This window comes from Lactuca virosa, chromosome 4 (genome assembly GCF_052849685.1).
Source record: "Lactuca virosa cultivar CGN04683 chromosome 4, Lactuca_virosa_CGN04683_v6, whole genome shotgun sequence".
NCBI classification, from domain to species: domain Eukaryota; kingdom Viridiplantae; phylum Streptophyta; class Magnoliopsida; order Asterales; family Asteraceae; genus Lactuca; species Lactuca virosa.
This window is the reverse complement of record NC_136429.1, coordinates 282752907-282777284: the sequence shown is the minus strand read 5'-3', so window position 1 is coordinate 282777284 and position 24378 is coordinate 282752907. Positions and strand designations below refer to the sequence as shown.

Here is a 24378-nt window from a genome sequence, read left to right as displayed (position 1 = left end):
ATTAAGGGGAATTTTAGTTTAATCGATTTAAACCATCCAAATATGGTCATGCCAACCACAAAGACTCTAACTTATTAGAGTCGTGTAGTGCATCATGCATCAAATGTTGTATTAACGAGTAAACAGAACTACAGAAGTCAACTATTTTTATTTTAAATGCCCCAACCAAACCAACCAAATCTTATTATATCCTTGATTGAAGCTGTTATTTCTCTTCGCCAGCCAACACAATTGTTTAAGGACTTGTACAATTGGCAATGAAAATTGCACCTTTCATTTATAGCAATTAGTCTTTGTATTCATTTCCACCAACCCCATATATAGGTCCATACCCTACAACCCAACATTTGTCTACATACCAAAGATTTCAATATGTGACCACTTCATCATGTCACCAAGATAAAGACCACCCATTGCCCTCGTCTTAATCGGTGCTAACCAGTCTTGTATCAATGAGGCACACATATCCACTGGCGGAGCTTGAAATTTAATGTGAAGACCAAAAGTATTACAACTAAAATTATCGTTCTTATACATAAAAAAAACCAATTTTTTTTTTCAACAGGGGTTCACAGCTCAAATTTTATATTTATAAGCCAGGGGTTCACAGCTCAAATTATCGTTTTTAGACAATGGACTACTTCTAATCAAAAAATCAGGGGAACACAGCCTCTTGTGGCCTTTATAATGTTCCGCCCTGCACGTATCAAAACATCACATTATCTGTTTTGAACAATTTGACAAAATAACAGTATTGTAGTGCTCTCGTTTGAATACATTTGACTGTAGCATACTGATAACATGCATTGTCCTCCTTACTTTAAAACGCGTTTCTAATAGAAAATAATCACACATTTCGTTCCATTTCCTAATCAATATGGAAACTCTCATCCACTTCCTTAGCCTGTTTTATTCGCTCCAAACAAGTCATCTAACATCCCAAACACAAATATCAAAATATTATTATTTGTTTTTAACCAACGACACGATGACTTTCTAAATCACCCATCTCAGTATTGCTCTCACCACCTCAACCAGGTTTAACTATCGTCTTCTAATGGGATCCTGTCGTTCTCATGGTTTGTTGTTCTCATGGTTTTAAAATACGTAAAAGGAAGTCGGACCTTTTGTTTCACAAACCATAGATAGAATAGAACCATGTTTTTAAGATATCAAAGGCTCCAAAATTTATGAGCTTTCCCAATTTGTTCAAACACACAAAAAATCATAAATTCACAAACAAAAGATAGAATAGAACCATGCCATATCGTACACCATACTCATGGGGTCAAAACCAACGTGTACAATGAGAAAGAATACATCTACAGGGTAGTTAAACAAAGAATTCAGGGAAGTTTTTGGCTCCCTAGGGTTTTATTATACACATGGACACATTAGCTTTATCAACAACACACAACAAAACAACCAAAAGAATATATAAACACGACGACGTTTTCAAACCTACAAATTAGTAGTAGCACCCCCTGATGAGCTCTTTTGCAAACTAAACCACATACACTTATCCTTCATCGCATCACTTTCTTTCACATATTCTTTAAATCGATATTCATCGAGTTTATAACTCATCGGCACTTTACCTTCACTGTAGCATTGACCACAAAGACTAAACCCCGATTTCATCTCCTTGAATCTCGACCCAATAATCGGATACCTACAAACACCACACGACTGTTTCCCATGCCGATTCCGATCAGAAATTTCAAGCTTTAATAAAGTCGATAGGATTCCAAAACCCCAATCGGAATCATCAAACATGGCAACGAACTCTGTAAATGAAACCATGGAATCATCGGTTCCTCCATGGATTTCAAGCAATTCGCTTGTTCCTTGAGATGGAATGTAAACTAATCGCAATAACTTTATATAATGTAAAGCATCGACTCTTTTGATTTGACCTTTTGTTCCCCCTTGTTGTTCGTTTATTGGTCGCCAAAGAAGAGAATCAAAAGCCACTCTTTTACGTTTTTCCGGTGAACCACCACAAATTGGAGCTAGAATAGCAAAAAACATACCTAAATCCACCCTTCCGGATTCCGATTCATCTAAAACAGTGAGGATTTTGAGGTTAATTTCTTTCACAGAGCCTACGAATGTTTCCGGTTTTAAGAAACCAAGTAATCTTCGAAGAACACTTTCTAAAGCCGCCTTCCGGATTGATTTTTCCGGGAATCCGGTTCCGGAATATGTCAATGGAGTTTCGTTTTCGTTCATTTCCTTTTTGAGAAGATCGACATCACTTCGGATTAATCTTGTGGTTCTTTGGAAAGATCGGATATCGAGAGCTGTAGCGAGATCTTGTCTTAATGTGGTTCTTTCACTTAAGGTTTTGAATTTCGATGGTTCCACTACAACGAAGGAATCATCGTTTCCATTCCCGTTCCCGTTTCCGTTTCCGTTTCCTTTCAGTTTCTTCTTCTGAAGCTGCTTCATGTGAGAAATGGCGTCATACAGTTCGATTCTGTTTGTCATTTTTAAAGCTTCCTTTAAAGCCCTTTTAGCTTCTTCGGTTTCACCTGCGCCTAATAATGACACTGCTTTATTGAGCTGAGCTCTCCAATGGTTTGGCCAGACTCCGAGAACCCTTGTGTACACCTCTGAAGCTCGTTGGTATCTCCCCATATCCATATAAAGACCACCAAGATTATATAAAGCATCGACATGACCTGGTTTTAAATCGATAGCTTTCTGAAACTCTTTAATGGCGTTTTCATCGTCTCCAATGGCGTGTAAAGCTGAAGCTAAATCACAGTGAGCGTCAGCGTAATCGTTTTTCATGTAGATAGCTTCTTCTAGAGCTTTAATGGCGGCTTTATATTCTCCAACTCCGAATAAAGCGCTACCCAGAAGCTTTAATGCGCGAAAATGAGTAGGGCACAGAATTGCGGCTTCTCTGTAATGTTCACAAGCACTTATAACCATACCTTCGCCTTCGAGAGAGATTCCGAGATTTACATGGATTTGAGGAAGAAGATAACCCCATTGATTGCCTCCGGCTTCAGCGGCGTCTAGGGCGGAAATGAACTCGCTTTTGGCTTCGCTATGCTGGCCGATGACGTAGTAGCAGTTTCCAGCCCGGAAATGTGGTCGGACGTCGGTGGGCTGTAATTCGCAGGCTCGTTTGAAACAGACTAATGATTCTTTGAATAATTGTTGATCGTATAAAACTCTACCAAGAGCCATATGCCCATCGAATGCTTCTTCTCTTGATCTTGACCCATCTGCTCTTGACCTCAATGCTCCTAATTCTTTCACGAAAACCCCATAATCATGGCCGCTTTCTTCCCAAATGATGCGTTTATCGATTTCAGAAGATGGTCCTAGCTCTCTCGACCACCCTGGATCGGAATAAACATCGAAATTTTCCCCTTTTAGTTTTCCGTCTTTGGTTTGCTTCGATTTTAACCTCTTGATCAGAATTTCCAAATCGTCAACGAGCTTCCATGTGTCGTCAAAGATAATTCCGTGGTTCGGCGACGCCGCCCAGGCTGCCGTCCGGTGTGACTTCTGTGGTCCGGCAGACGAAGCCCTTTCAAGCACCGATGAAGTGGAAGCTTCTTCTAAAGCTAACGAAGACGCAGCTTCATTATCGTCATCCGTTTTCATTTCAAGCGCAAGTGCCTCAAAATCACGGTCGACGTCACCGGCGCCGTCGTCGTACGTACGCAACAGACCGTCATAAGTCAGGCCCTTTTCGCCGTCAATAAAGTCGCCGTACGTTCGGAAAACCTCGTCGAGGATAGCGCTGATTTGTTCGTCACTGAATTTCACCCTAGGGTTTACAGCGACAACAAGGGCAGACATCTCTTCTCTGTTGAGGCCACCATCTCTGTTGAAATCAAATTGCTGGAAAATTCTTCTCACCTTCTCCGATCTACTCCCTCTCGTCGTCATTTTCGTGGGTTAAATTAACAAAAACGAATTTTTTTTACCAAATCGAAACGGGTTGGAAGTGGTTCAAGAGAGGAACAACCACAAACCAAAAAACTGGATCGATAATTGGGATTGAAACATGGGGCATTTGTGATAAAATTCCTGGAAATTACATGTGGAATCGAATTGGGTAACGAAAATTTCACATAAATTTAACAGGAAACGTATGTGAGAAAGATCAAAAGTGGGAAAATTGTACAGAGATAGAGAGAGAGGAAGAGAGAAGTCTCTTTATCTCTTTCTTCTCATAATTTTTCTTTCTGGTGGCCTCCTTCTCTGTGCTGGGATGATGGGGATGGTGGGCCTAACCAGCCGCAAGAGAGAGAGAGAGAGAGAGAGAGAGAGAGAGGGACTCCACTTTGTATATCCGAATTTTCATCTTCTTCATCCTTAAGTTTCCTTTACCAACGGTAAACAAAAAAACATCCTTTTTTAACACATTACTATTTCAAACAATGTTTATAGTATCTTTTTAAGTAAATTGATACATTTTGAAGTATATTGTTTTACTTTTGATAAAAGAGGGTAAACATTTAACTAAAGACATTCTTCACCATATGTCGAAGAGATCTAAAGAAATACAAACATATAAAGAATATAATTGCGTCAATACATTCATATAAGCAAACGATAAATGGAGTTGAATACCCCTAAAGTAAATAATGCTACATTTTGAAATTATATTAATTCGTGAAAGGTTGATGGAGGCGTAACCGCGTAAGACCGTAAGAAGTGTTACAACTCCAATATTGTTATGCTAATCGGATTGAAAATTGTAAGAGTTTTATTTTGGTGATCGGGATATGTTGAAAATGTACTTGTGAAAGATGATGATCCAATTGAAAACCAATGCAATCTGAGTTCATTCTTGATTCAACTATTAAAGATAGCCCATGGAATTGGTGGGAATTCAAACGTAATGGTGGGAGCTACTGGCCAAAGTGGATGGAGCCCATAATACCTTTCGTTTATTATGTGTGTTGAAATGTCCTACAAAAAAGGATAACTTATGCTTGTGTTTGAGATCAAGATAGATTATAAGCTTCATCGAGTATAAGATCATGAAATCGTTAAAATGAAGAAGTTGGAGAATAAAGAGACTAGAATATGGAAAATCTTGATGAAGCGTCAGTCTCATCTCGAAAATATGGGTGACAAAAGATGATATGAAACAAAAATATCATCATATTATTGTTTAAATTAGATTTTTAGAATATAATTTTTTGCAAGTACGGAATGACAGCTATATTTGGGTCTACTATCAAATACATGCATAAGATGTGTTGGGAAATCATTATTGCTTAAGGATTTGGATTATTAAGTATGGATAAATGTACTTTAATATTGTCAAGTTTGATTGAAATATTTTGGAAAATGTAATGTTGCATTTTCATAACAAAAATTTTCATTTTTAATTAAGGTAAGACTTCATATTTATAAAATCTCATTTAAAAAAAACCATTTGTTCCAAGATACATTTGTCTAAAATCAGAATAATGTAATAAACACGAAATCTCCATGGCTGCTGCTGAATATGTATAGTCACACATTCGTCTTCCCACGATCACTATTGGTGCCTGAAAAACATTAAATCCATAACTGTAAGTCAAAGGTTAGTGAGTTCCTCCAAAATACCATACACCACAATATACCTACAATGCATGCACACTGGGCCCACAACACAAGGTTGGATTGCCCCCGAGCCTACAGTGTGACTAGCCCGCCTCGCAAGGCCTACAGTGCACCCGAACCGCTCCCTCTCAGCATACAGCTGACTCACCACTGACCTGCAACATACTGTTGGCCCGCCCGAGTATGTTGGCTTACAGCACATAGCAGGACCGTCTTAACCCACCCACCACAATATGTCGACATATGTAACAAACAAACAATCAAGTAAACACATAATAACATGCAACTATATATCCTAATCTACCTGTCTAACAACTCACTACCGCATATTAGGCCTCATACAGTACACTACACCACTGGTGGTAAATCCCCAAGGAATACATAGCTATATGTAACCAGAGGTGAGATAGACATTTGAATAAGAGATCCCACTCTAGAGCCACAACCAAACAAGGAACATGCAAGAAAGCCTAGACAAGAGTTCTTATGCTATCTTACGTGACTACATACATCCCCTAGGGCACTCCACTAGACGATCATCATCCTACTGGTACTCTAACCAATACACTACTACCCTTATATCCTAAAATACAAGGATATACATTGCAATACATTGTATAGTGAGGAAACTCACCTGAATCGAAGACCCAAGAAACACAGCCACACGCTCACTTCCTTCACTGATTGCTCTCGGAAACCGACTAGCACCAAACCAAGGTAGAACCTCAATCAATAACCCAATTCCTTCAAGTTTGACCCAAAGTCAAACTGGTCAAAAAGTCAACAGTCAACGACTCCCCACGACGTGACAAACTCTTGGTCACGTCGTGGCCAGCTAAGGACAAAACGGTCGATCATGAGAGTATCGTCACGACGTGGCAAGCCCTTGGCCACGTCGTGAGATCTGACATAATGCTAATTTTTCCATTAAGTGCTTAATGCTTTCAGATCAAATCCCAAAACTTCAAATATACTCTTTCACACTGACTTAATGGATATAGTTTCCAACTTTATCTATTAGAATTCCATACCAAGTCTAGATCTAAAATTATAAGTCCATTAAGTCCTTAATGAGGCTAGAACTTGAGCATGAGCACAAGATACACCAAACATGGTCCTTTTTCTCATTCCACGGAAGCCTAATGTCCTAGAAAAACCATCACAAGCTCTAGAGTTCTTCAAACTTCAAGAGAATCCTAGGGAGGGACCAAAATCTTACAAAAGGACTCAAACTTGCACCAAGAAGAACATAAGCCAAGATGAGAGCTTTATACCTTTAATCACTCAAAAATATGAAGTAGATGGTGGATCCAAACTAGTTCCTTGCTCCCTTGTGCCAAGATGATCTCCCTCTTTCTTCAAGCTCCACCAAAGACTAGGAACTAAGCTTCAAACCAAAAGGACAAGCTCTCAAAGTTTCAAGCAGGCTAGGGTTTCGTTTGGTTGGGATGGAGGCTGAAGATGATACCCTAGGTCATGAATTAATGGCTCTAAATATGGAAGAAACACAAAAAAATCATGGGCTTGGGTTGTAGCTTCTGTCACGTCATGACACTCTATTTGTCACGTCGGGACAACCATTCTGAAAACGTGACATCCAATTGGCACGTCACGACGTGACACCCCATACATCACGTCATGACACAACGTTTTTCCCAAAAAACTTACCTTTAATCCTTCCGAACTCTCAACTGATTTAATCTGGAAAATGGATGTTACAAAAAAGTAACATGTCGGACAAGCACCCTCGTGTATCCACAAACAAAAAGTCGTTATATTTTGGTTTATTGATATTTACAGGTTTGATGGATATCTACAAGGTTGGAATGTGGTGTGTCTCGAAATCTCCACAAAAAGTATTGCACATATATTTATAGTTCTTTAGATGTCTATAGAGTGCAAATTGTATCTACAATCTATGTCTGTATAAGGTTGTTTACATGTTTTAGGGGGTAACGGGTGGTATTTGTACCACCCCTCACACGAGCTAGTTAAAAATTAATTAAAACTAACTTGAATGTTTAAAATCTCATATTTGTAGAAAAATAAGGACCTGATATTTTATTAAATAAGTCATGTTATCAAAATATGCAAGGAAGTAATTAATTTTTCCATACCAAAAGTATAAGTAACCATTACATGCTAATGGCCTTCAAAATGTTCATACAACTAACATTCACTTCACACGTGATACATATATGAATATACATCAAAATAATACACTAGACTTGGAAAGCCTACTGAATTAATATAGGATTCAACCCTTTAAAGACTATGAAGTTTAGCTCTAATCCAAGTCTAAGGTCAAGCTCCCAAAAATTAGTTTTAAAATCTTTAAACTATTAGGTCATAAAACATATGAAATCACAAATGTAGTTGTAATATTCTCTCAAACATAGAAGTTTAATATATATATATATATATATATATATATATATATATATATATATATATATATATATATATATATATATATAACATCCTGATGTGAGGTACTTCTAAATTAAACCCCATTTAATTCATCTATATTGCATTTGGTCCCAAAGTTCTAGAATTGTATGCTAAAGGGATTGAAGGGCGTTGTTGTAATTAGGAGCCTTCGGAGTACGCCATGCGTACGTAGTGTACGCTGAGCGTACTAGGGCACACCCTAGTATGTTGGGCGTACTCACTAAATGAGGAAACCCTAATTTTTAGGGTTTGGCTGGTATTTAAGCATCTTTATGGCCTCATTTCCATTCACCTTATCGGCCCCCACCCTCTCATTCATGTTTGAAGCCCTAGTTCTCTTTGAGAAGCCATTTTAGCCTAAAAGTGTGAGTTCGTGTGCTTAGAAGAAGAAGGAAGGAAGCCAATATCATCTTTGGAGAGTGAAGCACTTTGGATCTGGGATTTACTCTTCATTTTCAACCCTTCAAAGGTATAAAGCTTGCAACTTAATCTTTCAATCATGTAGATCTAGAAATGGGTGTTTTAGTGGTAATTTTTGGTAACAAATGTCTTATCTTGAGCATGGAATGTTCTTGACGATTTGAGATGTCCTTTCAGACCATAGGAGGGGTCCTAAGTCATAAAAATGAAGTCTCAATGATTAGTTTTGCTCCATGCATCTTGTAGAAGGTCTTAATGGATTAAGACCTTGAGTTAAACACTTAATGGGCATGTAAAGTCATAAAGTTGGAAGCTTTATGACTCTAGAGTGTATTTGAGACTTGGATCTGAAATATGGACGTAAATGCTTAAGCCATTAAGCATTTATTGAGTTTTCAAGGATGCGAGAGTATGACTCGCGTACTCGGTGTACGCCCTGCGTACGTGGTCAACAACCCCGATGGTGGTCAACTGCGAGGGTTTGGAGTACGCTCAACGTACCTCCATAGTACGCCCCATGTACTCGCACTGGGTCAGCTCGGATGAGTGGACTCGGTTCGGTTGACTCGGTTGACTTAGTGGGTTTGACCAGTTGACTTTGACTTTGAATTTGACCAATTTTGACCAAGTTTGACCTTGAGGGTATTTTGGGATTTTGATGGAATTGGTCATTGGTGGGATTAGGTGCCAGTTAGAGAGCTGAGATTTGGAGTCAGCACCTCATCAGCTTCTGTTCAGTTTGCGAGGTGAGTTTCCTCACTGTACTTTTGCGTCGAAGGCACCAAGGCCGACCCATTGGATTGATATCCTGGTTTATCACATGTTGGTATCTTGTAGTGATCTGTTAGATATGTATCCTTATAGATAGGATGATGTTATGCTTACTGATATGTAAGATCTATTTGATTGTCTGTTGACTTGTTATATGTATGCTTATCTGTTATGTATATGTCGACATGGTTTGTGGGTGGTTGGGTTGAGGCAGACCATTGTAGAATGAAGGCCAAGAGACCCAGGACGTCCCGGATAGGCTGAAGGCCCGAGAGGTGTACTAGTCAGGCCGAAGGCCCGGAGAATGTTCCAGATAGGCTGAAGGCCCGGTGAGGCGTACCTGTCATGCTGAAAGTTCTGTGAGCGTACCAGATAAACTGTAGGCCAGTGGGGTGTTCCATTTAGGTTGAAGGCTCTGTATGCATGCTATCTATATTATGCTTATGTTATGTGTTGGACTTCGGGGATCTCACTAAGCGTTGGCTTACAGTTTTGGGTTATGTTTCAGGTACTTCAGATGATTGCGGGAGCGCGAAGGTGTGACCGTACACATCTGATGGGTTTTGAGTATTACAACTTGCAACTATCAATGATTTGCAATATCAGTCCCCTTACTTTTAATCAGTTTCTTTTGATCGCTAAATTAATTCCAAATCAATTTCTGATCAATACTAATTAAATAATATGATTTTTCAATTAATATATTATTCTTATAATATATTAATAAACCATTAAATAACCTTTTACTCCAAAACTCATTCTGTTCAGTTGCTATGGTGAAGGCAACCATGCTACTATCAGATCAAGTACATCCCAATTATAGTTATGGGCTTAGACACCTAATATAACAGTCTCCCACTTGGATAAGTCTATTAACAATAATTGCCAATGCAACTTCAGAATCCAATTAGCAATCGTAGCTCTCAAAAGCCGCTGTCAAACTCTGACCTAGTCAATCTGTGTCCTTTAGATAGGGATCATATAATCCTCCGTTCTGCAAGATATCGTGTGGACAAAGACATGGAACATAATCATTCTCAATGTCTAATAGTTTGTTTCCCGACTTCTGATTTGTTTGACATAGAACTTAATTGAACACATCAATTCAGTCATGACCGGGCCCGACACATAAGTCAACACAAAATCATTGAGGGGACCAAGATATCGCTTTTACCCTCTTAGGATAAAACGAACAGATAAACTTTGACTTATATGCTTGTACTATTTACTCGTCAAATCATACGCAACAACACGTTTTATAACATCAAGTTACTGATGCATTTACGCATTATCAATGCATAAACAACTTGCAAACAACAACTTGTATATCTCGATTTAAAGATTATACGATATTATCGTCTCACAATCACTCGTGATAAATTCCATGAAGTGATTCATATGAGCGTGGGTTTAATCCAATACTCAAATCTTATTTCAAAAGTATTCATGAACATTGCAGCAAACCTTTGCTATGTCTAAGCACTTAGACAATCTACAAACCAATTCATGACAATATAACCTCATAACTTACTTCCAAAGTATGATCGACTGTGGATAGTTTGAACAATCCAATTATTCAGGAAGTAAAACATGCAAAAGTGAAACAATAGTAAACAACTGACACAAGATAGTAAACAATAATTATATATAAATCTCCATTATATAACCACCAAATGTCAATTACATTTAACTATTACAAGTTTCTAAACATCTATCTAATCACTAAAACTAATATCGTTATTTAGACCAATGCTCCTCGCATGCTGTAAGTGCTTAACCCTGCTTAGACCCTTTGTGAGGGGATTTGCTGGGTTCTCCTCTGATGATAACCTCTTGACTATGAGGAGTCCCTCTTCTACTTGATGTCTGATGAAGTGGTATTTTCTGTCGATGTGTCTGGATATACGATGATCCCTTGGTTCCTTGGTTAAGGCAACCGCTCCTTCGTTATCACAGAAAATCTCCATAGGCTCCTTTATGGTTGGTACAAATCCAAGGTCTCAAATGAAGTTCTTCAACCGTATTGCCTCCTTCGACGCTTCGCTCGGTGCTATGTACTCTGATTCGCACGTTGAATCAGCCACAGTCTCCTGCTTGGAACTTTTCCAAGTAACTGCTCCTCCATTTAGGGTAAATACCCAGCCCGACTGAGAGCGGAAGTTATCCCTGTCGATCTGAAAGCTAGCGTCACTATACCCTGTCACTTTCAAGTCATCACTCCCACCAAGTGTAAGGACCCAGTCCTTAGTCCTTCGCAGGTACTTAAAAATGTTCTTAACTGCTGTCCAATGAGCTCTACCCAGTTTCCCTTGATATCGGCTAACCATGCTCAACGCAAAAGCCACATCAGGGCGAGTACATGTCATAACGTACATGATCGAGCCAACGACGTAAGTATATGGCACTCGACTCATTTCTGCTATCTCGGCATCGGTACTCGGACTCTGAGTCTTACTCAGCTTGGTATTGCTTTGGATTGGCAGTTCCCCTTTCTTGGAATTCTCCATGCTAAAACGTTTCAGCACCTTGTCCAAGTAAGTACTTTGACTAGGTCCTAATAGTCTCATACTTCTATTTCTCAAAATCCTTATCCCCAGAATATAAGCAACATCTCTTAGATCCTTCATAGCGAAACACTTTCCAAGCCAGGACTTTGCCTCCTGCAGGATCGGGATGTCGTTTCCTATGAGCAGTATGTCATCAACATACAAAACTAGAAAGCTAACTATACTCCCACTAGCCTTGACATACACAGGACTCATCCTCGCTTCTCGAAAATCCAAACTCTTTGACTTTCTCATCGAAACAAAGATTCTATTTGCAAGACACTTGTTTTAGTCCATAAATGGATTTCTCAAGCTTGCACACTCTATGTGGGTACTTCGCATCTACAAAACCCTCTGGATGACACATGTAAACATCTTCATCCAGTTTCCCATTAAGGAAGACAATTTTGACGTCCATTTTTCATATTTCATAATCATGAAACGCAGCTATGGCCAGCACAACCCTTATAGACTTGATCTTGGCCACTGGTGAGAAGGTCTCATCATAGTCAACCCCCGTGGTTTGAGTAAAGCCCTTCGCAATCAGTCGAGCCTTGAACGTGTGTACTTTCCCATCCATGTCGGTCTTCTTCTTGAAGATCCACTTGCACCTGACCGTCTTACGACCCGATACATTGTCAACCAAGTTCCAAACCTGATTGCCATACATGGACTGAATCTCGCTGTCAATTGCTGTGACAACCGTAAAAAATTTGAGACAGTTCCAGATTTGAATAAACTTAGTTGCACATATATGCACAACACATACTAGACTTTGTAACTAGGAGCTATGTTATAACCTACTAGAAACTTGGAAACAATTAGAAACGATGGATAGTGTACTTAGATTTCACATTGATATGTGACTTCTATAGTTTCTTTAACTGTAACACCTATTTAAATGCGGGTCCTTCCTTGACTTGGACACCTTTTCATGAATCATATACACACATAATTCACTTGACCTAGAAGTAGAAAGTAGGTCAGAGTCTCATAGCATCTTAAGTCAAAGTTGAAAACTAGGACTAGTATACTTGATTCCTCAATTTCACTTGAATCTCAGAACCACTACATATCCAATAAACCGACAAAAAAGGAATTACAAACATTATTTATAACTATAAAAGAGTTATAAGACTCAAAAATAATTTGATGCTTCCAAAATTCAATCTATATTGATATCTGAAGTTTAGCAAAATCCGAAAAACCCTAAAAGCCCTAAAATCTCAAATTTATGAACTTTAATACCTAAAACTCCATAAAACTGTTATGAACCTTACAATATCAATTTAAAATAATTAAATTCAGGAAAATATAATCAAGGAAAATAAAAATTAAATCATTAACATTTATCCTTCATTTATAAGCCAAAAATCAAGGTTTTATGAGTGAAAACTAGGTTATGATGCATAATTTATAAAAACAACTTAGATATGTTTATAAAAGATTGAATTTTATAAAAATAAAAGAGAGAGAGAGAGAGAGAGAGAGAGAGAGAGAGCATTATATCCCTTAAAATCCGGACCTCTCTCTCTCCTCCCACTCTTCCCAAAAAAAATTCAATTATTTTATCATTTCTTCACTCCATCTCCCTCTCTCCACTCTCTCTCACACTCCACCACCATTTTCTCTCATCCCCCCTCCAAACTCACGAAATTTTTCCAGAAAAATGAGTCTCAATACACCAAAAATCATCTTCTTCAAGTGTTCTTCTTAAGGTAATCAAAAAAACCAAGCATTATCCCTTCATTTCCACTCATAATTTCACCATTTCATGCCTATTTTTCTACTTCTACACCATTCTATGGATGGATTATGAATCCTATGTTCATAACCATGATTTTTATGAAGATGGTGGTAGTATTTCACCCAAAAACCAACATGCATGTGATGATCTTCAAGCTTAGATGCTTGATGATCAAAGTATTTTGTTAAAAAGCTTTCAAATATGTCATAAAAAGATTTATTCACAAAGAAATATCTAAACCTTATTTTCTGCTCAAATCCGATTTTTCCCAGAATCCAGACAACAAATCAAGATGATCTGGAAATTTTTAGAAAATAAATCATTTTTCGCGATTTATTGTTATTTTTGCAAGAAAATAGAGAAATAATTCATATAAAAAACTTTTGATGGTCAAAAAATCCTGGTAAATTATGGATGTCACGTATGGACTGAGTAAAGACGTTTCATGAAGTTTCATGCATTTCTATAACTGTTTTCGCGTGATTTCTAATTTATTTTTTTTGAAGAAAAATAAATAAAAACATACAGTTATGAATGTCCAAAACAATATTTAGTAATTTTCACATCTTCTAGAAATCATAGAAACTCCAAGAAACATTTTCTAGATTTTTCCAAGACGATTTCGTATTTTTTCCGATTTAATGAATGTTTAAGGGATTAAATTGATGGAAAAATAGCTACACTTATCAAAAAATTATGAAACTTCTAAGAATATCTTATATTATATATAAATCATAAATGAAAAGTTTAGTGAATTTTACCTTCTGTTTAATAATTTTTCACGAATTAATGATTATTTAAATGAATAAAACAAATAAAAAATAGTTAAAATGTTTGAAAACCAACTTTGATATTTTTCCCAGATTATATATATTAATTACAAGTGGGAAAAAAAGTTTGGAGAATTTTCTAAACTGTTTTTTATTTATCTTGATTTTTGCTATAACAAATACACAAAAATCAGAAAAATCATGTTAAACTGTTTGAAAATACATTTTATTATTTTTCCCAGATTATATATCTTACATATCAGTAGTGCAAAAAGTTTGGAGAATTTGATTAACTGTTTACTATTTATTTCTATTTTCTTAGTATTAAACACACTTAAATTCTAAAATTAGGCATTTACTGTCAAAAAATGACTTTAAAAAATTTCCCAGATTATGTACACTGCAAAACAGTTACAAAAAAATTATAAGAATTTTTCATGATAGTTTACTATTTTTCCATGATTTTATGATTATTCAAGGAATTAAAATGGTGAAAAACAGTTAGACAAATCAAAAATTTCAAGAAAAATTATCTTAACATTTTTGACTTCAATTGAAACTAAAATAAAAAGTTTGGGAAATTTTAGATTTAAATTGATTTAGTTTTTGAATATTTAATCATTGGAACACCTCTTAAAATGTTAAATATTAACATTCCAATAATGAGAATTTTCCACTTAAATTGTTATATAACAGTTGATTCATAAAAATTTAATTCTCACAAAAAAAAATACTTATAACTTATAAATATCAAAATTTTGATACATTATTGGCATAATTCTATTGTAGTAGTAAGTATACTAGTATTAGATTTCAATTAGAGACTCATTAGTGTGTAACATCGTTGTAGGAATCGATAATGGTACGAGTGGAGCGTAGTTCAAGGCACCATTTGCATTATCTCAAAGCATTGTGAGTATTCATGCCTCCCCCTATTTTCGGTTTTTATGTTTTAGGGTGGAAAAGCATGTCCGAAAAATTGTTTATTATTCGTTGTATTTTATTTCACTTGTATCAAACTTGGTTGCTATATTTTGTTGTGTATGTGTATGCTATTGTTAATTCATGATGCCTTATCGCATTTAAGTCCCTGGAATCAGTTCACACAACTCATTAACTCATTTAAGCCCATGGTCATTATGGAGAGCGCTATTAGGAGGTAGACAACTCCTCACTCGCACGATTCGCTTGAGTGCATTTTACCATATTTCCCTATGTTAGCGATTAACATAGAAGAGGGCACCCTCGTTCATTAGGCTTAGGTTATGAACTCATGGTATAATCATTATGCACATACGAACCTTGTATCTTCTTTTAGCAACAAACTTTATTTCCCATGAGAATATGAACTTTGCATCTCGTTTTGACAACATACTTTATTTCTCATGATGACAATGAACTTTTATTTCTGGAAACTTATTTAATTGTCTTAGCAATAAACTTGTTTGCTCTTTGTAGCAACGAGCTTGTTTTCTCTTTATAGCAGTGAACTTGTTTACTCGTTTGAGCAACAAACTTTTTTTCTCATATTAGCAACAAACTTCTATTTATGAAACTTTATTATTCGTTGTAGCGACGAACTTCTATTCAAGAAAACTTATTTACTTATTTTAGAAATGAACATTTGTTTATGGAAACTGTTATCAATATTCTGATTTTTATGATTTCAAACTATATTATGTTATAAACCTGTGAGTACTCACCAACTATTTTTATAGTTGACGCTCGTTTTACATGCTTTTTCAGGAATTATCTAGTAAGAGGCACGTAGAGACACAACACTTGTAGGAGCATTTGCATGTGTTGACTTTTAAATACATTGTAATTTCTTTTAAAAAGTTGTTCAAACTCATTGTAAATTTGTAATGCTTTTTAATACTATGGTTGGTGTTGTCTTTTAACTTTTGCTATGAAACCCTTTGTACTGCCACGCCCCGTATTTCCGCTTTAACGGGGTGTGACAATTGCCTCCTTCCATTTTGCAGACTCCGGGCCCGCCATGGCTTCCTTGTAGTTGTTAGGTTCATCCAAATTTATCAGTGTACTATCACTGATAAACGTATCACCTTCGGCAGTTATATGGAAACCATACAACACAGGTGGAACACTGACTCTACTGGAACGTCTCAGAGGTAAGGATTCTTCAACTGGTTCAATAGGAATCTCTTCCTCAGGTTGAGTGCTAGTGTTAGAGGTTTCTTCATCCCTTGTCTCTTGAAGCTCTTCAAGATCAATTTGCCTCCCACTGTCCTCTTGGCTTATGAGTTCTCTCTCGCAGAAAACCCCTCTCCTTGCTACGAAGACCACGTTGTCACTAGGTCTGTAGAAAAGATATCCAAAAGATTTATGTGGGTAGCCAATGAAAATACACTGCTCACTACGAGGTTCAAGCTTGTCGTGAGTCTCTCGTCTTACGAAAGCCTCGCAACCCCAAACCTTGATATGTGCCAACAAGGGAACCTTCCCTGTCCACATCTCGTGAGGTGTTTTGGCAACCTTCTTAGTTGGGACTAGATTAAGGATATGGGCGGCAGTCTCTAAGGCATACCCCTAGAATGAGATAGGTAACGAAGCTCGACTCATCATGGAACGAACCATGTATAACAAGGTTCGATTGCGCCTCTCAGCCACACCATTAAGTTGTAGTGCCCTAGGTGGCGTCAATTGTGAAACAATTCCACGTTCCTTAAGATAGTCGTGGAACTCGATACTAAGATACTCACCACCCCTATCGGATATGAGCATCTTTATCTTCATGCCCAATTGATTCTCCACTTCTTGCTTAAACTCTTTAAACTTTTCAAAGGTTTCCGACTTGTGCTTAATTAAATAGATATATCCATATCTGTTATAATCGTCGGTAAAAGTCACATAGAAGCGGTTGGCATCCCTTGTGGTGGATCTGAAGGGCCCACACACATCTGTATGTATCAGATCTAACAAACTCTCACCTCTTTCACAAGTACCAGTGAAAGGTGATTTAGTCATCTTCCCAAGTAAACAAGATTCGCACGTGTCATCCGACTTTAGGTCAAATGAATCCAAGACTCCATCCTTTTGGAGTTGGGCTATGCATTTCTTGTTGACATGTTCTAGACGACAATGCCACAAGCATGCCTTGTCTAAACCATTAGATGAATCGATATGCAATACATTATTTCCTAAGTTGTCTACAACCATCACAGTTTCATATACACCATTACAAGGCAATGTTTCAAAATATAAAGTACCATTATAGAAAGCATTAATAGAACCAACTTCATTATTAAATGAAAATCTAAAGCCTTGTCTGTACAAACCATGAAAAGAAATAATATTCCTCTTCATTTCTGACGAGTAGCAACAATCATTCAAGTCTAGTCCTAACCCACTACTAAGAACTAAAGAGTAAATCCCGATCTTGGTGACAGGTGACAATTTCCTATTCCCCATTATCAGGTTCATCTTCCCATGCTCCACATCCCTACTTCTTCTTAGCCCCTAGAAATCAGAACAAATGTGAAAAACACATTCTGTATCAAGGACCCAAGAACTAGCATGTGATGAATTATTAGATTGAATAGTATAAATACTTGCGAATGAGGGCTTTATTTTCCCATCCTTGATGTCCTGCAAGTATTTCGGGCAGCTTCGTTTCCAATGCCCCTTCTCGTGACAGTAGAAGCACGTTGCTTTTTTAGGATCGGATGAGGGAGTGGCAGAACCAGTTTTAACTTTGGATCCATTTGAAGAAGATCCATCATGAGACTTTCCATTGTGGTTCATAGAGGGAGCTTTCCTCCTTTTTCCCTTTTCCATGTACTATAGCAAGGACCGGGGCAACAACAATAGGAGTAGACTCGACAGCTTTGCCTTTAAGTCTACTTTCAGCAGTTCTCAACAAACCTTGAAGCTTGCTCAAGGTGACTTCCTCCTGATTCATATGACAAGTCATCTTGAACTAATCATAAGAAGGAGGTAAAGAGTGTAGGATTATATCAATCGCCAACTCTTCGTCAAAGTTGACATTCAACTTGAGCAAACGATCCTTATACCTTTGTATTCTTTGCAAGTGGCTCGTGATGGACTCTCCATCTCTCATCTTGGTTGTTATCAGCGAGGCAACAATCTCATACCTTTCTTGACGCGCGCTTTGATGGTACTTTTCCATAAAATATTGGCACATGTTGTAAGGCCAGTATTCCTCGTAGAACCGCTACAGCTCAGGAGTCATAGTGGCAACCATAATATACGACACCTTTGTGACGTCCTTTTCGTGAGCCCTATACTCAGCTATTTGTTCATCAGTAGCTTTGGTTTCATCTATCTCTTTGATTTCTTTTTCGAGGACGTATTCTTTCTCCTCGTATCGCAGGGGCATTCGAATGTTGCGAATCCAATCATTGAAATTGGATCCACCGAAAGTGACCCTACCACAAATGTTCAAAAGAGAAAAGGAGCTTGAGGAGTTGGAGTTCGAGCCAGAAGCGTTGTTTGAGCCAGACATCTGAAAAGGAAAAGGAAAAAAGTTTTGATTAGATAAAGAATCATTAATATAACACCCAAATGAAATATTAAGGCTAGGACCCAACACAATAATTCACAATTCGGAAGAGGGATGCCGTAATCCAATTACAAATTATTTGAAGGTAGGTAAATGATGATTTACCAATTCCACCACGAAAAACAAAATGAAGAATTAGGTTTGAAATGAAATGTAATTCCTAGATTCTTTTGAGATTCATTGAACTTTTCAATGGCATGTTTAATCTCGATTATGCCCTTCAAGTTTGTGATTGGGATACCGAGGATAACAAACAAGGTGTGAATAACCATGCAAATTAGCTTGGCACTCTCGATGTCATTTACCACCCAATCAATGTGCCGGTTAAGCACACACGCTCCATTGATCTCCGGTGATTCTCGAGCTACTCTTTGCCACCTTTGTTAGTCCAAGTTAGTGTGCCGTTTAACCACACACGCTCCAATAACAACTTGGCAAGGTGCAAAATGCAATTTCATGGACTAGCATCATTTTTGAATTTTTCCTAAAGTAACTAAGATTGGGAATTTATAAAAACATTTAGTTACTCTATTATAATCATTATACTTATTAATGAGATAAATTCATGTCCTATCCTACCCGTTTGGCTAACGACACTCCACTAGTCAAGAGTGTGGTGGGTAAGAATGGATACCCAATGGCGGTCATTTTATAGGCCGCTTCCTTAAACATCCCTTATAGAACAACTTCGTGAATGAGGCCTACCAACGGTAAGACTGAATCATCTTATACATACAAACACACACACACACACACATATATATATATATATATATATATATATATATATATATATATATATATATATATATATATATATATATATATATATATATACACACACACACATATTAATCGTTTAATATTATAATAGTATTAGGGTTGTATTTTAAACTTTTAAAACACTAGGGTTTTAGAATTTAATATTTCAAAATTAAAACTTTTAATCAAATTTAAAATTCCAAAACTTGAGGGCAAATTTTGAAAGTTTTCAAAACTTCTAGATCAAATTTTAAATAATTAAACTAATCACATAATTTTGAACATTATCTTAAAATTTGACCATTATCTTTCATATAGATGAGGATATTCATTACCAAATCAGAAAATTTGAATTTAAACAGTTAAAACAATTTAAGGTAATGATCTTTATCTAATTTAGGCTTGAAATCCGAAAAATCTGCCAACAGACGAACCAACTCGTCGAGTCAGGGCATGGACTCGTCGAGTTGGTCCAACTCGTCGAATTTATCTTAGAACTCGTCGAGTTCATCAGACAGAGACCAAAAACGAATTTGATTCAGCTTTGAACAAATTACAATTGCATCATATATAACAGAAAAACACCCTAAGCTCTAATACCACTGATGGGTTTTGAGCATTACAACATTCCTATGGTGCACATGCAACCCTAATTGCTTTGGATCTAGGTTTTTCTCAAGTTATACATGCAAATAAATTTTCCAAAGCAAAACCCTAATCTAGCATCCAAGAAAACGAAATGTAATCATATTAGGGTTAGAAGAATACCTTTCTTGTTGATAGCTTGATCTTGACCTTCAAGAGCTTAGTCCCCCAAGCGCTGCACCTCTAATGGAGTCACAAACACCACTGTAACATCCCAAAATTCAAGACCAAAAATTTCGTTTTAATTAATTAAAAACCGCTAAATAAATTTTGCTCAATCATTTAATAACATTCTCAATAAGACATTTATCAGAGTTTTAAATCCCAAAGATCATCTAGTGCGGAAATCATGGTGTGATGCGCTGCGATCGCCCCGAGCTCCTTCCTTGGAAAAACATTAATACCTGAAACAAATAACTGAAATCCGTAAGCACGAAGCTTAGTGAGTTCCCCAGATACCACATACCATACATATCAACTGATCAACACATGCCATACGTAACCATGAGCCATACATAACAAACACATCCATAATCAAGTAAGGTGCTATGTGCCAAACATAGTCTTGCTGTTATGCCACGGGCCGCACGTGGTCTTCCTTGTCATGCTTGGGGCCACTCCCTGGGTCTTACAGACAAGTGCCAAGGGCCACCCCCTGGTCTTCCATGCAAGCATCACAAAGACAACTATACATACTACTCTACTAGGCTACTCAGCATACGGTGTGCCAGGAGCCACCTCCTGGTCTTTCATACATAACAGCATACAGTGTGCCAGGAGCCATCTCTTGGTCTTTCATACATATTGCCTAGGGCTAACCCCCAGGTCTTCCTACCATACATAATAACATACTGTGTGCCAGGAGCCTCCTCCTGGTCTTTCATGCATAATGCCTAGGCATAACCCCCGGGACTTCCTACCATACATAAACTAAATGGGCTGACATTGTGGCCGTAGACCCATACAATCAGTGAGGAGACTCACCTCACACTGCAGAAGATTCGCTGAACACTTCTGACTGCTAACTGGCACTTCTGAACTACTGACCCTTCGGCTTCCCGAACTATCAATACCCAAAACAACATTTAGACCATAATAATCCAAAAGTCAACCCTGGTCAAACTTGGTCAAAGACAATGGTCAAAGTCAACATCCAGTTGACCTGACTCGCCGAGTTGGTCCACCAACTTGTCGAGTTCATATTACTCCAACCCCATACAACCCCGAATCCACTCGTCGAGTCTAGCAATAACTCGACGGGTTCTCCTTCAACCACACAATCGGGACCAACTTCATCCGACTCGCCGAGTTCATCCTTGAACTCGTCGAGTTCATCATCCACATATGAATGTGTCTAGTCTGTGACTCGTCGAGTTGTATCAACAACTCGTCGAGTCCATCTTCATAACTAAGGAGATTGCCTTAGACTCGCTGAGTTCTTCCTTGAACTCGTCGAGTACGATGAACTTCATGACCATTATGGACTCGGGCCGACTGAGTCCTTTTCCAAGCTCACTCACACCCTTAACTGAAGGGTTTTGGGGCAAGAACTGGCCTGACTCGCCGAGTCCCACAACTGACTCGCCGAGTATCTCTATGTCCAACACTATTCAGACGATTTCAGACAAGCTTAAGGCATCCAAGACCCAGATCCGACCTCCTAGGGTCGTGATATCATACAAAGCCACTACCTTTGCACCCATGCATGGCCCTTTTTGCTCAAAAGGCCAAAACAACTCCTTAAACTTTGCATGGAGAGGTACAATGGCATAAAGCTTCCACCTTTATGCCTTTACTATTCTGAACACCTCTAAATCTGGAAGGATCTAGTTTGGGGACGTCCAAATCCCACAAGACATCCTTCTTGGACCATAGACTCCATAAAAAGGGACATAGAGAGATCTATCAAACTAGAAGTCAAGGTGAGAACTTGATTACCAAAATGAGCAGCAAATGGAGTGAATCTTCTGGATCTACTCCTTCCTCCTTGACCTTCCAACCTTCTTCTTGTTCTTCCAAGCTTCAAAATGCTTCAAGACTCACAAAATGGTTCACAAACTCAAGGAAGGCTCTAGGGTTTCGTTCTGAACTTGAGAGAGTATCAAGGGGGCTGAAGAAGGGTTGTAATGTTCTTTAAATAGGGTACAAGTCCCGCATTTAGGGTTTTCCCAAAACCTGGCCAACTCGTCGAGTCAGTCTTCTGACTCGTCGAGTAGGTCACTTATCCCGCGACCAAATTCGCGATCCTACTCGTCGAGTCACCCATCTACTCGACGAGTCACTTCCTCATCTTGAGGTTTTCTTTCCTTTCTAGGTCTTTGGAATTCAGGGTGTTACAACCACTTAGCAAAGAATGAACAAGAGAGAGGTGATGGAGGCTTCTTGAATTCGGCTAGGGTTCTCTAAGAATGCATAGGAGCCGAAAACAATAAGCCAAGGGTTCCTTATATAGCTGAGCTGCTAGGGTTTTAGGTGGAAACCCTAATTCTCTGCTTAAGCCTTAAGCAATCCATGGAATCCTTCTAGAAATCCTCTTGGACGAAATCTTTATGGGCTTCCCATAGATTTCGTCCACTCCTTCCATTAGGAGTCCATCAACCCAACTTGCAACTATCAATGATTTGTAATATTAGTCCCCTTACTTTTAATCAGTTTCTTTTGATCGCTAAATTAATTCCAAATCAATTTCTGATCAATACTAATTAAATAATATGATTTCTCAATTAATATATTATTCTTATAATATATTAATAAACCATTAAATAACCTCCTACTCCAAAACTCATTATGTCCAGTTGCTATGATGAAAGCAACCCAAAAGGACCATGCTACTATCAGATCAAGTACATCCCAATTGTAGTTATGGGCTTAGATACCTAATCCAACAACATCTTCATGTTTTGACATATGATTTTGGGAGACTCTGATGTTGAATATGTTTTGAAAACTATGTTTGTAAACGATTTGTGAAATTGGTTGGTTTTAAAAAAGTTTAAATTTATCATGATTTTTGTGAGTGTTACAAGTTGGTATCAGAGACTTGGTTTGAGTGAATTGGAGGAACACTTGTGTGAATCCAGTCTCAAACTAAGGAAAAGATTTTAAAAATGATTTTCAAATTGTTTTCAAAATAATCAAAGAGGATACGATGTGTACGATCAGTCGAAGCCAGTAAGTAGACCCTAAATTACCACATTGTTATTTGATTTTGTGATATGTTTCAACAACATGCTGCTGATAGGCTAGGGATCTTCAGGAATTGCATGATAGAATTGCCTAATTATATGATGCCTGATAGCCTAGGTGTAACACCGTAATTTTTCAAACAATTTTTCACATTTTTAAAAGCATACTTTCATTCAGAGATATTATAAAAATCTCATTGTATCACATATCAATCCATAGAAACACATCCCAAGATCATAATGTATAAAAACGCCTCATGTGTGTACTGATCATGTCGGCGCCTTTCCGCTATCCTCACTGGTACCTGAAACACATAACACAACACTGTAAGCATAAATGCTTAGTGAGTTCCCCCAAAATACCACATATAACACATATTAGCCACTCGAGGCTGTAACTCTGTGGACCCTCCGGTCCTAACTCTGTGGACCCTCTGGTCCTAACTCTGTGAACCTTCCGGTTCTAACTCTGTAACTCTGGATCATACACGGCATGAATCACATAGAAATAATGCAGTGTATTACATTCACATAAATAGCATACAAGATACTCTGTCACATAACTCTAATTACCACTCTAGGTAATGTATAGTGAGAAGACTCACCTCGGGTAACTCGGTAAACCTCGAACTCAGAAATACTGCACTAGCCTCCTCCTAATCATATAAATAATTACTCTAATTAATACAAATTATAAAGGCTAAGCTAACCCCTCTCTATAAGTTCTCTAAGAAGGGTAAAAGACCATTCTACCCCTCTAATGACTCATAAGTCCAAACACTGACTAAACTCTAAAAGTCAACAAAAGTTAACGGTCAAACTTTGACCCGACTCGTCGAGTGCACTCGTGTGACTCGGCGAGTACATGCATGTCCTCTTCGCCCCTGGTCCTCACTCGACTCGCTGAGTCAACCCCACACTCAACGGGTTATCACAGGTCGCGAATCGCGGGGCA

General features: G+C 37.9%; 1 protein-coding gene across 1 annotated transcript; it reads right to left on the bottom strand.

Annotated features, from left to right (window-relative positions):
• Positions 1-1232: 1232 nt before the first annotated feature.
• Positions 1233-4282, bottom strand: LOC145108337 (putative TPR repeat-containing protein At2g32450). Its single transcript, XM_079045352.1, has one exon. It carries the CDS (start codon positions 3910-3912, stop codon positions 1462-1464), a length of 2451 nt encoding a protein of 816 aa, XP_078901478.1. The 5' UTR covers positions 3913-4282; the 3' UTR covers positions 1233-1461.
• Positions 4283-24378: the final 20096 nt, after the last annotated feature.